Genomic DNA, 11,301 nt, shown 5'->3' with positions numbered 1-11,301 from the left:
TAGGCTCTAACACCTGTGAAGGGAAGCCAGAACAGCAGGATCTAACCAGAGAGTGAAGGCAAGCAGGCAAGAAGCAAACGCTTCTTTCTTCCAAGTGCCTTACATAGGCTGCCTCGAGAAGGCCCAGATTCAGGGAGGGTCTTCCTACCCGACATGATCCTGTTAATTAAAAGTCCCTCACAAGTGTGCCCAGCTGCTTGGGAATTTTATTTTTTAGTTAATTCCACCTGGGGCTCTCTTGACAACTAAGAATAGCCATCACACATGACCTGGTTTGTGACCAGAACACTTGACCCTTGACCTACTGAATAGTACAGCTCACCTGAAGCTGAGTGAGGAGTGTGGAGCTGAGGTAGAAATGAAAGCCACTTCTGTTTTTACACATGAAGTGATAGTTCTTTATTGAAATCTTATTACAGCTGGGCAGGCACAAACCTTTAATCCCACTACTTGGGGGGCAGAGGCAGGCAGATTTCTGAGTTAGAGGCCAGCCTGGTTTTAGAGATGAAGTTTTAGGACAGCAAGGGCTACACAAAGAAAGTCTTTCTACTTATCTAGAAAAACCAAACCCACAATAACCCAACCAAAAATCCTACTACACTCTAAAAAGACCAGCAGGATATGTGAGGACGGCCGTGCATGCCACTGCCATGACTCCCTAAGTTCCTCTTCTCCGAACTCTTCCTTACCGACTTCTTATCATCTGTCTGTCACCACCCATCCATCCCGGCAGAACAAGCCCATCAGGAAGCCACTACCTGAGGCTGAGGCCGAGTTGCTCAAGTTGACTTTGAACTCCTGGTTTCAAACAATTCTCTTGCCTCAGCCTCATAATTACGTGGAACCACAGGCCGGTGCTGTCCAGCTTCACTCGGTTTTTAGACGTAACTGCTACCTGTTTTACAGATGTCAGAAAGCCCACAGCCCACACTGTTCTTCACATCCAGGCCATGTGACTTTCAAAGCTGAGCCTGGGGTTTTTTGTTTGTTTGTTTCTTTGTTTGTTTTTAAAGATTTATTTATTTTACGTGAGTACACTGTTGCTCTCTTCAGACACACCAGAAGAGGGCATTGATGGATTCTGTTACAGATGGTTGTGAGCCACCATCTGTTGCTGGGAATTGAACTCAGGACCTCTGGAAGAACAGTTAGTGCTCTTAACCACCGAGCCATCTCTCCAGTCCCAAGCCTGGTTTTTTTTTTTTTTTTTTTGGTTCTTTTTTTTTCGGAGCTGGGGACCGAACCCAGGGCCTTGCGCTTCCTAGGCAAGCACTCTAACCACTGAGCTAAATCCCCAACCCCTCAAGCCTGGGTTTTTTAAACTGCCTCTTCCCCCCACACTAACTTGGAGCAGATGTTAAGGTGGGAAGGATGGAAAGGTGGACAGGTGGACAGATGGATGGAATAAACAAATGGTCTGTAGGTGCTCGGCAAAGCTAAAACGGATCCCAGCCTCACCCTGGCACTGCCTCAGTTGGAGTCTCCAGGTGGTGCTACCACGGACGACATGAAAGAGAACAAGGGTGGTCCTAGCGGAAGCCCAGGCCTGGACCCACCTGTGCCTATTCATCTAGCACCTTAGCATGCAGGGCACCAAACAAAGACCAGCTAAAAACTTAGCTCGGCTGCCTACTTGGCAGGCAGTGGACTTTAGGGAAATATTTGACAAATGGATGACCCTGCTGAGGGTTCCTTCCTTTGCCTGGCGACCCGGGCGGTGTTATCTTCCCGCTTCAGGACTTTAGAGCTGCAGGGAACACCCTGGGCGTGGCGAGGGCGGGGTCCCGGATCAGAGGGTGGAGCCTAGAGCTGAAATATCCAGAGTGGGGCGGGGCCTGCGGCCCGGGGGCAGGGCCTGGAGCCCGAGGGCCGGTCGGCCTCATAGGGCTGCCTGGCTGCTCTAGGGAGTTCGGGTACCCTAGCGCTCGATCCAGGAGAGGCTGCGGCCGGGTTGGGGCGCGGATGCTGGAAGTTCACATCCCCTCGGTGGGGCCCGAGGCCGAAGGGCCCAGGCAGAGTCCAGAGAAAGGCCACATGGTGAGCAATGGACGAAGAGTACGTGCGGGGCTCTCCCGAATATCCTCGCGACCAGCGCAAAAGGGACCCAGAATTCAGGGCTAGGACATTCGTTGCAAAGGTTCGGGGTTACTTGGCTTTGCCAGTCCCTTGGACGATGGTCTGGGCTCTTGAGGGATCCGTGGAGCAGAGGGGAGGGCCCGTCAGCCTTTTCTTTCAGGTGTGAGTGGGGTTCGGAAGGGGTTTCCCTGAGCGGTGGCACGCCAGGTCGGCTTTGTGCCTTTCAAACACCAGAAATTGGGCGCGTCTCGCGGCGCGGGTCCTACTGCATCCTTTGGACCTGCTGCCCGCACTTCTCCGCCCGCCAGGTGTTCCAAGTAGAGGTGCTGTACAGCGGACGCAGACACACGGTGCCGCGGCGCTACAGCGAGTTCCATGCTCTACACAAGCGGGTGAGATGTCGCGGACTACCCACCGATCTGGGTCCAGGCCAGGTCCCTAGGTGGCATTCGACAGAACTCTGATCCCAGCTTCTGGTTGGCCACCCCCATTACTGTCCAAGTCCCCGGGAGGGTGCAGATCACAGGCGACTACCCAGGGCTGCAGGGCCCCTCGCGGGGAGGACGCAATGGCTAGATCCCAGCTCAGACTGACCTTGTCCGGGTGCGTCCTTTCCACACTCTGGCTTGTCACTTCTGTCCCAACCACCTCTTGCCAGCTGTCCCAAGTTGAAGCTTAAAGACATAGAGGACGGGAGAAAGTCCTCAGCTAGGTGCAATGGGCTTGAATGCTGGGATCTCACCTCAGTGACTGATGTACTACAGATCAAGAAACGGTACAAAGTGCCTGACTTTCCCTCAAAACGCCTGCCCAACTGGAGGACCAGAGGACTGGAACAGCGCCGGCAGGGCTTGGAGACCTACATCCAGGTGTGCACTGGGCACACTTGGTTGCCCCTAGCCTGAGGGACCATCGGTGACCCAGTTAGAGATGTGGGAGTGTGTTGAGGTCCACAACTTTGGGCTGTTATTCAGTATCTCGGGCTCTGTTTTTCCAAACGAGTACAAACTTTTCTATCTGGATCACTCAAAGTTTTGAATAATCCAAGTAGATTCTTCACTCCTAGGCTAAGAACCTGTTTTCTTTTTCTTTTTTTTTTTTTTTGGTTCTTTTTTTCGGAGCTGGGGACCGAACCCAGGGCCTCGCGCTTCCTAGGTAAGCGCTCTACCACTGAGCTAAATCCCCAGCCCCAAGAACCTGTTTTCTTAATGAGGTATGTATGGACTCATCCCTCTAACAGTGGCAACCGCCGTTGCTGCCCACATCGTGGGGCCAGTCTTTGCAGTCCATACTGGGCCATTCCTTAGAATGGCTCTGAGTTCGGTCTAATACTTGTTCCTACTGCCTTGAAATTCTTAAATCATTTTGAAACCAATGTCCTCAAAATTTTTGCAATGGGTTGTGCAATTAATACTGGATCTGACTGAAGACTTCGTCTTCTCTAGGGCGTCCTGTACCTGAATCAAGATGTGCCCAAGGAGTTACTGGAATTCTTGAGACTTAGACATTTCCCTACAGACTCCAAGGCCAGCAGCTGGAGGTAAGGATAGCTCTGTGGAGAGGTGGCAAGGGCCCTCAGCCCACCCTCAGCCACAAAGAGGTGTAAACAGAACCTGAAGGTTTTCAAATGTACTGGGCCCTGGCCTGGTTCTGATACACCACCTCCCTCCTCACCTTTCTAGACTTGGAGCAAGGCTGGGTTTTGGTGGACAGCTTTGGTTAGTTCCAACAGCCTTGCCTCCACCTCCGGAACTGGGCTTGTTACAGAATAGTCCCCTGGGCTGCTGTCTCCACCAGCTCCTCACCTCCCCTGGGTATCCTCCAGCTACTTAGTGTTTCTTTTCTTTTCAGCACCCTGGGGGAATTCCTGCCTAGTGACACCAGGCAAGGCAAAGTCCTACCTTAAAGGCCTGCTGACCCCTGGTGGTTACGTGCTAGGAGGCAGGCCAGCAGCCTGTTTTCTAGCCCCTTACTTTTCCTTTTCGGGTCCCTGCTGATTTTGGTCTTCGTGCCTCTACTCTCACTAACCAATCTTCTCACAGCTCACAGCTGCACCACCGGCCGGTCATTGGCTTCTGCCTGGATCCCTACATTCACACCCCTTCCCCAGGTGAGACTGATCTAAGTTCCCGTCAGCACCCGTGCCTACTGTCCTCTGAGGGTTACCACCTGCTGCTCCTGTAAGTGGCAGCCTGCTTTGTAACTTCATAGAAACCAGTGCAATACAGTTGCTTCACCAGGTCTCTGTTCCCCCGGGGAGTCTCCAAAAGCTAGTATGAACAGATGTGGATGAGGGAAAGCCTCTTTTCTCGTAGACAGCTGGGCCTGTGGGCAGCTCAGTGCTGTAGGCTCAAGGCCAGGCTAGCCCCTTCTTCACTTTCTCTCCCACAGCACCTCTCCCGGAAGTGGTGGTGGATGGTGTACTCCAGGGTCTCTATGGCTTCGGCACCAGCACCAGCCCGGCAGCAGCCCAGCCGGAGGCTAACTGTCATCCTGCTCCATCACCAATGCCCTGACAAGCTCAGGCTTTGGGCCACCTTTCAGGACAGTTATGTGCCTCAGTCCTAGGACTCCTATAGGAAACTGGGTCTTCCCTTGGACTAGATTCAGGTGTAACTTGCTGAGGCTCAGTCGTGCCCATCCCCACTCAAAGCTCTGAACTTGGTTTGCACTGACAGCTGTAGCTGGTAGAACTCAAGACTTTTAGGCTGAGGAGATTCAGGTGTATTTTCTAGCCCAGCCTGACAGGTGGAAGCAGCTTAGGATGAGGCACAGGAGCGAGCTAGCCTCTGCCTGATGAGTGGGTGGGTGGGCAGCATTCGTACAGGCTTAGGCAGGGACCTAAGGAAGGAGCATAGAGTCCCCCACTGGGACACAGGACAGGTGCTATAACACCCCAAACACAGCCCACACCTAAGTTATAAAAAAACCCACTTCTTTATTGATCAGCATTGGTAGGAGTTTTATATAAAAATCAGGCCTGTGGAATGTGAGGGGTGTGGCCACCCCGTCGGATGGAAGCACTGGAGCCAGAGCCGCACAGAGCCTTGTGACTGGCTGCTTTCACCTGTGAGGGAATCGACAGGACCCGCACAGACAGCTGTTTAGAGGGATGAGGTCCCCGAGGCTCTCTCTACTCCTTGGCAATGGCAAAGGGTTTCTCCACTTCGATCTTGCCACAGTCTACAATGATCACATCCTTCAGGGGCTTGTCCCGGCTGTCCGTCTTGGTGTTCTCCACCTTCCGTACCACATCCTAGAGAAGAAAAGCAGGAGAGATCGTGTCGGGGGTCACTACTGGGAGTGACTCAGGAGTGCTGAAACCCACGTGGGACGAACACAGAAGCCAAAGGAGCCAAAAGCTAAGGAACTGAGGTGAACTGAGCCAGGGTGAACACAGAGCATGATGCTGGATAGTCTGAACATCTCATTTCAGTGAGTGACCAACAGAGGACCCTGCAGCTGGACAAACTCAACAAGGTCTTCTGGATGGGTTGTCTGGGGCCTAGAGGGACTTAGAACCTTGGGAGCATGGAGATGTGGGCTAGGTATTCTGCATTTTGTTTTCCTGATTGTGGTGCTGGGAATTCTAGGTTAAGCACTCTGCTGGAGCCAGCCACATGGACACTCTTAAACTGTGGTCTCAGGTTGTTCAGCCTAGCCCTTGACTCTGGAGTTCAAGTGATCCTCTTGCTTCAGCCCCCTGAAAGCTAGGACCATAGGTGTGTGCATGGCACTCAGTCAGGCCGTTTATTCTCAACACTTCCCCACCCCTATGCCGGGTTAGGAACAAGTACTGGTCTGTCTGTATTTGTGGCTTAGGTGCCTTTGGGGTAAAGATTTCCTTCTTGAAGCCCATGTCTGTTCCAGCTGGATCCTTGGTAAGGACCACCAAGGTTTAACCCCCCACTTCTCAACTTACCATGCCTTCCAGAACTTTGCCGAAAACCACGTGCTTGCCGTCTAGCCAGGAGGTCTTGACTGTAGTTATGAAGAACTGGGAGCCATTGGTGTCTTTGCCTGCATTGGCCATGCTCACCCATCCGGGCCCATAGTGCTTCAGCTTGAAGTTCTCATCTGGGAAGCGCTCACCATAGATGCTCTTTCCTGGGAAGACCCCAAACAGGCAGATGCTTGGGTGAAGATCTATATAGGTCAGGCTGTTCTTGTAAGACTAGGCCTGAGTGGCAAATGAGGACATAGAAACAGTCTTCCTATCTTCTACCCAAGCCCTCCGGACCAAGACCATCTGGGTACGAGGACAGGTTGAAGGAGATGCCTTGCTGCGTACAGGATGCTGGCGGCGTGCGTGCGTGCATGTGTGTGGGTGTGGGGGGGCAGGGGGGGTGCAGGATTACCTTCCAAGGATTACAAGTGCAGCGGGGTTGGTTGGGGGAGGAGAAAATAGGAAACAGAACTCCTATTAAGAGCCTCTTACCAAGGAACATGAAATAAAAGATGCTCATGAACATTTGTCATTGTGTGGGATAAGGGTCCCGGACCGCGACAAGTGCGCTTTGAGTCTTATATACCCTTTCTGAGATCCTGGCTGCAAAGATGGTTTCCCCATTTCCCCCCAATAGACTACTGGGCCTGAGACCACTAGCACAGAAGCAGCTATCCTCTCAAGCCGGTGAGATGGCGTGGCATGCACGGCAACTTGCTGCCAGGCATGGAAGCCACAGGGTGGAAGAGGAAAACCTTGTTCTCTGACTTTAACATGAACACAATGTTATGTGCTAGCCCCAGCACTCAGGAGGCAGGTCTCTAGGTGTTCTAGGCCAGTGACACACAGTGACTAACTTCCTGTGCTCTCAGCTCACCAGTACTCACCCCACAGCTCCTCAGAATGCCTCAAGTCAGCGGCTGCCCTGGCCGGAGACTGACCAGGAAGATGTAGTTGACTGTGCAGCCACTGGGGAGGCAGAGAAGCAACTAGTTGGGGTGACGTGGTCTGTTTCCTGCAATGGCTCCTGGCTGGATACTGACTGCTAAAACTTCCTTATTTGACTTCCATTCATGGGACTTCAGTTGCCCCTGTTCCAAAAAATCCAGTCTATATCCCTAGTTTCATTCTCACCCTCAAGACACAAGGAGGTCCAAGTTTCTCTCACACACAAATTGTATTTTAATCTTTATGATGGTAACATAAATCACACTTAATCTCTCAGTAAATGGTTAAGCTTCATGCCTAACAATTTTTTTTTCTAAGATAGTTTCTGTATAGCCCTGGCTGTCCTAGAACTCACTTTGTAGACCAGTCTGGGATCAAACTCAAGAGATCCATCTGTCTCTGCCACTCTATACACCACTACACCGGTTCTTTTTATTTTTTTAAAGTTTAAGTGTATGGGTGTTTTGCATACATATATTTTTGTACCACACATATGCCTGGGAGGGTGTCAGATTCCCTGGAACTGGATTTACAGTTGTGAGTCAACATGTGAGAATGGGGCCCAGGACTCCTGACCCCTGCAAGTACTCTCAACCAGAGTCATTTCTCTAGCCCGTGGTGTGCTAACATTGACCAGGCTGGCCTTGAAGTCACTCTGGAATCTCCTGACTTAACCTGAGCACAGAGGTTACAGGCACACACTTGCCTTGAGTTCTCCACCTTTACTTATTTCTAGTGTGTACACACACACACGCAAGCATACGTATATGGGTGCACTGTGATCTTGTATAGCAGTCAGAGGACACTTTGCAGAAGTCAGTTCTCTTTTTCTATTGAGACCCAGGAAACAAAGTTGGGGCATCAGCCTCGGCATCAAGTACCTTTACCCACCTTTCTGGCCCTTTAAATTTATGTTTATGTGTGTAACACAAGCAACAGAACTGTGGATACTTAGAAGAGAGCACAGGTCTACCTGACCTCTACCTTCCTCTCCTTTGCACTGGGTTCCCCTTTCAAAGAAGGGTACAGCTACTCTCTATGCAGGAGAGAAGACAGCCTCTAGAGCAGGTGACAGAAGATGCCTAGCCACCCCCCCTTGGACACTACAATGTCGAAACTCCTCAGAGGACCTGAAGTTACCTCCTGTGCCATCTCCCCTGGTGAAGTCTCCACCCTGGATCATGAAGTCCTTGATGACACGATGGAACTTGCTGTTCTTATAGCCAAATCCTTTCTGGAGAGAGGGAAGAGAAGACAGGATGGAAAATCAGGCAACAAGCAGATGTCAAACAGGCCTGCAGAGCCTTGCCTACAGCTCTTTCCGGTACACATGCAGCACTTAATGTACTGCGGGACCAGCCACTGCAGGTCTGGGGGAGGGGGGGAGATCTCTAGCCTCTTCTACAGTTCCTGAGTGATGTAACCCAGGCCATGAAATGCCTTTCCCCTTCTCTGTCCTCAAATTTGAGACCTGGGGATATTTCTCGGCGGGCAGTGTTTGCCCTAGCAGGACACAGTCCTGGGTTCTACCCTTAGCACTGTCTAGTTGAGAGTGGCGGTGTGTGCCTGTGATCCCAGCACTCAGGAGGCAGAAGCAGGCATAATCAGAAGCTCAAGATCAACCCTGTCTACAATCAGGTTCAAGGTTGGCCAGGGGCTACATAAAAGGGTCTCAGGAAAAAAAGAAAATAAAATAGGCAAGTTAAAATACAAATGTCATTAAACAGAAAATATGTCTCCTTAAAAAGTCCTTGCCATAGTCTTGGATTAAGTCCTTTGGACCCTCTTATCTTAAAAAAAAAAAAAAAAAAAAAAAAAAATCAATAACTCAAGAGGTAGGTTTAGTGGCACAAGCTTTAATCTTAGCAATTGGGAGTCAGGCAAGTTCAAGGCCAGCCTAGTCTACAGATCGAGTTCCAGAACCACCAGGGTTAACCAACGCACCCCTCAAAAAAAAAAAAAAAAAAAGTACTTATTCCAAAACTAGTCATATCACATGGCCTAAGAACATTCAAATAAGAACTCAAATAAAATTAGATGGTAAAGATTACTCTTTAAACATTACAGCCAAACAGCACCATGTTTGTCTATGTTCTCTCCAATATAAAACCACCTCGGCAGGCACCAAGTCACTTGGCACAGATAACTGTGAAGCTCCAGTGTGGGCACTCTGGGTTGTTATTGTATTAGGACTAGCTGTAGGAAGCAGCAGGGGTTAGAACCAGCTCCAGTCTCTAGGTAGTGCCAGACTGTGGGCAACGGAGGCTCTGAGTAAGTTACTGTACCTCCGGGGTCTTCTCCAAAATTAAATACTGGACCCCGTTATTCCTATTTAATATACAAAAATATGTGGTCCTCAGGGAAAGTGAAGTCTGGCTACCGCTACAAATGGACCACTCTCTGAAGTCCTAGTGCTTCCATCCCTACTGGTGGAGCTGCCAGCCTCTGTACCATCCACTTACCTCTCCTGTAGCTAAGGCTACAAAATTATCCACTGTTTTTGGAACAGTCTTTCCAAAGAGTCCAAAGGTCACTCGTCCTACAGGTTCGTCTCCAATTTGGAAATCAAAGTATACCTAAAGAAAGTGGACAATCCAAGCTTAGCCACCTACAGGGGCCTTGGTAGAAGGAAGGGCCCATGAAATTAACCCACGAGAGAGAACAAAGCCTAATGCTGTGGCTGAGTCTGGTTTTGATGGAGGCAAAGATCCTTGTACAACTCCAATGAACAGGCTGGAGAAACGGCTCAGCTGTCAAGAGCATCTGCTGCTTTTCCAGACCATACAAGCATCTGTTCTCAGCACCTAGATGGTGGCTACAACCATCTGTACACTTATGAAAGCTCTAGATGTCTCCAACCCCAGTACTAGGGAGTGAGGAAATGGCAGGCCACCACTAAGCTAATAACCCCAGTAATTAATCTTGCTAAATTATAATCTCCCTCGAGTAGCTGGGAGTACATATATGCACAGCACTTGGACGGCTGCATTACCCCCCACTCCAAGAAATGATTATGGACTGGCCTTACAGCTTAAGGGAAAATTCAGTTACCGCCAAGCCTGAGGAGACCCACATGATGAAGTTGAGAATCGACTCCTGCAAATTGTCCTCTGACCTCTACAGCTGCACTGTGGTAACTCTGAGTCCCTCTCCCTACTAAGTAAATAATGTAACATTTTTAAAAAAGTTTTCGTTCTCAGGCTACAGAATAGCAGTTTTTGCTCTTTAAATGACTCCAGATTATAGAAATAGACATTAAAATGGGGAAATACACAAGGAGGTCACTGTGCTTGCAAAATTTTTTAAAACACTGGATCTTACCATGCAGTCTTCATTAGACTGGATTTTTTTTTCCGGAGCTGAGGACCGAACCCAGGGCCTTGCACTTGTTAGGCAAGCGCTCTACCTCTGAGCTAAATCCCCAGCCCCGCAAGTTTTAACTATATATACTGTGTGTGCTACAAAACACACTAAACTGGAAGTGACCCTAGTAAAAGATTCGGCAATCCTGATCCATTTCCTGGCACTTCAGGGTATGTGCAAAGGGACAGTCCTGAGGATGTCCGTGCTGGCCGCAGCTGACATCCCGGAGGCCTGGGTCATTTTCTAGTTAGAGTAGGTGGGGCGAGCCAGGCCTCAAGAGATCAGCCGACCCAAGGAAGAACTGAACGAGAACAAGGACGCTCCGGTCGGAACTACTGGGCCAGACCCGCGCCGGCTTGAACCGGACCGAAGGCGGCGGAAGGCAGGCCTCGCCGATGAGGGGAGCCCAGACCTTGACTGTGACTTTAGGTCCCTTCTTCTTATCGTTGGCCACGGAGGGTCCAGGCAGCAAAAGGAAGACAACGGAGCCCACGATGAGGGCGGCGGCGAAGAGCACCTTCATATTGCGCTCCGAGAGGCGCAGCATCCACCGGCAGCAGCAAGAGCGGTCACGGCAACCCGGACCGGAAAAGGGTGTGGACGCGCAGCGTGCGCGTTTCCGACCAGGCGCGGGGTGGGCCCGGGACCGCGAGCGGTCTCGCAGTGCCCAGAGCGCGCCACGTTCTCCCTGCGAAGCAATGCGGAGTGGTAGGCGCCGCCGCGGGCGGGGTTGCGGGTGGCTGCCACGTTACAGCCCTCTCATTGGATAGACACCTCGTTCTCCGCCTTTGTCAAGGCGGTGCGCGGAAGGCGGCGTTGGGATTGGTCTTAGAAAGAAAGACTACGCACCCCAGCATGCCGTGCGGCCCGACTTGCCTACCCAACTTTCGGACCTTTGTCAGGGCTTGAAAGGCCAGATTTGGGAGTGGTCTTCAAAAAACTAGACACACTTAACCTTAGCGCTGGGG

At 50.9% G+C, this 11,301-nt stretch overlaps 2 protein-coding genes across 5 annotated transcripts; one reads left to right on the top strand and one right to left on the bottom strand.

The window, feature by feature from the left end:
• Positions 1-572: 572 nt before the first annotated feature.
• Snx22 (sorting nexin 22) lies at positions 573-6,547 on the top strand. Of its 4 annotated transcripts, NM_001106832.2 has the most exons (7): positions 1,905-2,037; positions 2,385-2,468; positions 2,841-2,945; positions 3,522-3,616; positions 3,928-3,960; positions 4,119-4,186; positions 4,468-4,785. In NM_001106832.2, exons 1-7 carry the CDS (start codon positions 1,963-1,965, stop codon positions 4,590-4,592), a joined length of 585 nt encoding a protein of 194 aa, NP_001100302.2. In that variant the 5' UTR covers positions 1,905-1,962; the 3' UTR covers positions 4,593-4,785. The 4 variants fall into 4 exon arrangements, with proteins under 4 accessions (XP_063121233.1, XP_006243367.1, XP_006243366.1 ...); XM_063265163.1 differs by lacking the exon at positions 3,928-3,960 and having other exon boundaries at positions 573-2,055; positions 4,468-6,547; XM_006243305.5 differs by lacking the exon at positions 3,928-3,960 and having other exon boundaries at positions 1,818-2,037; positions 4,468-6,547.
• On the bottom strand, positions 5,021-10,878 carry Ppib (peptidylprolyl isomerase B). The gene is made up of 5 exons (NM_022536.2): positions 10,746-10,878; positions 9,433-9,546; positions 8,111-8,204; positions 5,999-6,183; positions 5,021-5,332 (listed from the first exon to the last, which is right to left on the bottom strand). The coding sequence occupies exons 1-5, from the start codon at positions 10,854-10,856 to the stop codon at positions 5,210-5,212; spliced, it is 627 nt and encodes a 208-aa protein (NP_071981.1). The 5' UTR covers positions 10,857-10,878; the 3' UTR covers positions 5,021-5,209.
• Between the last annotated feature and the right edge of the window lie 423 nt (positions 10,879-11,301).

This window comes from Rattus norvegicus, chromosome 8 (assembly GCF_036323735.1).
Source record: "Rattus norvegicus strain BN/NHsdMcwi chromosome 8, GRCr8, whole genome shotgun sequence".
Taxonomy (NCBI): Eukaryota; Metazoa; Chordata; class Mammalia; order Rodentia; family Muridae; genus Rattus; species Rattus norvegicus.
Note: the sequence above shows the minus strand (reverse complement) of the source record. Positions and strands in the feature narration are given on the sequence as shown.

What these genes read in the sequence shown, in the direction of transcription:
- Snx22 (NM_001106832.2), top strand. Translation starts at nt 1,963, where the DNA reads ATGCTGGAAGTTCACATCCCCTCGGTGGGGCCCGAGGCCGAAGGGCCC. An exon ending in GTCCAGAGAAAGGCCACATG is followed by an intron (nt 2,038 to 2,384) that starts GTGAGCAATGGA and finishes TCCGCCCGCCAG; the next exon opens with GTGTTCCAAGTAGAGGTGCT. An exon ending in TCCATGCTCTACACAAGCGG is followed by an intron (nt 2,469 to 2,840) that starts GTGAGATGTCGC and finishes GATGTACTACAG; the next exon opens with ATCAAGAAACGGTACAAAGT.
- Ppib (NM_022536.2), bottom strand. Translation starts at nt 10,856, where the DNA reads ATGAAGGTGCTCTTCGCCGCCGCCCTCATCGTGGGCTCCGTTGTCTTC. An exon ending in GACCTAAAGTCACAGTCAAG is followed by an intron (nt 9,547 to 10,745) that starts GTCTGGGCTCCC and finishes CACTTTCTTTAG; the next exon opens with GTATACTTTGATTTCCAAAT. An exon ending in CAGGGGAGATGGCACAGGAG is followed by an intron (nt 6,184 to 8,110) that starts GTAACTTCAGGT and finishes GGGTCTTCCCAG; the next exon opens with GAAAGAGCATCTATGGTGAG.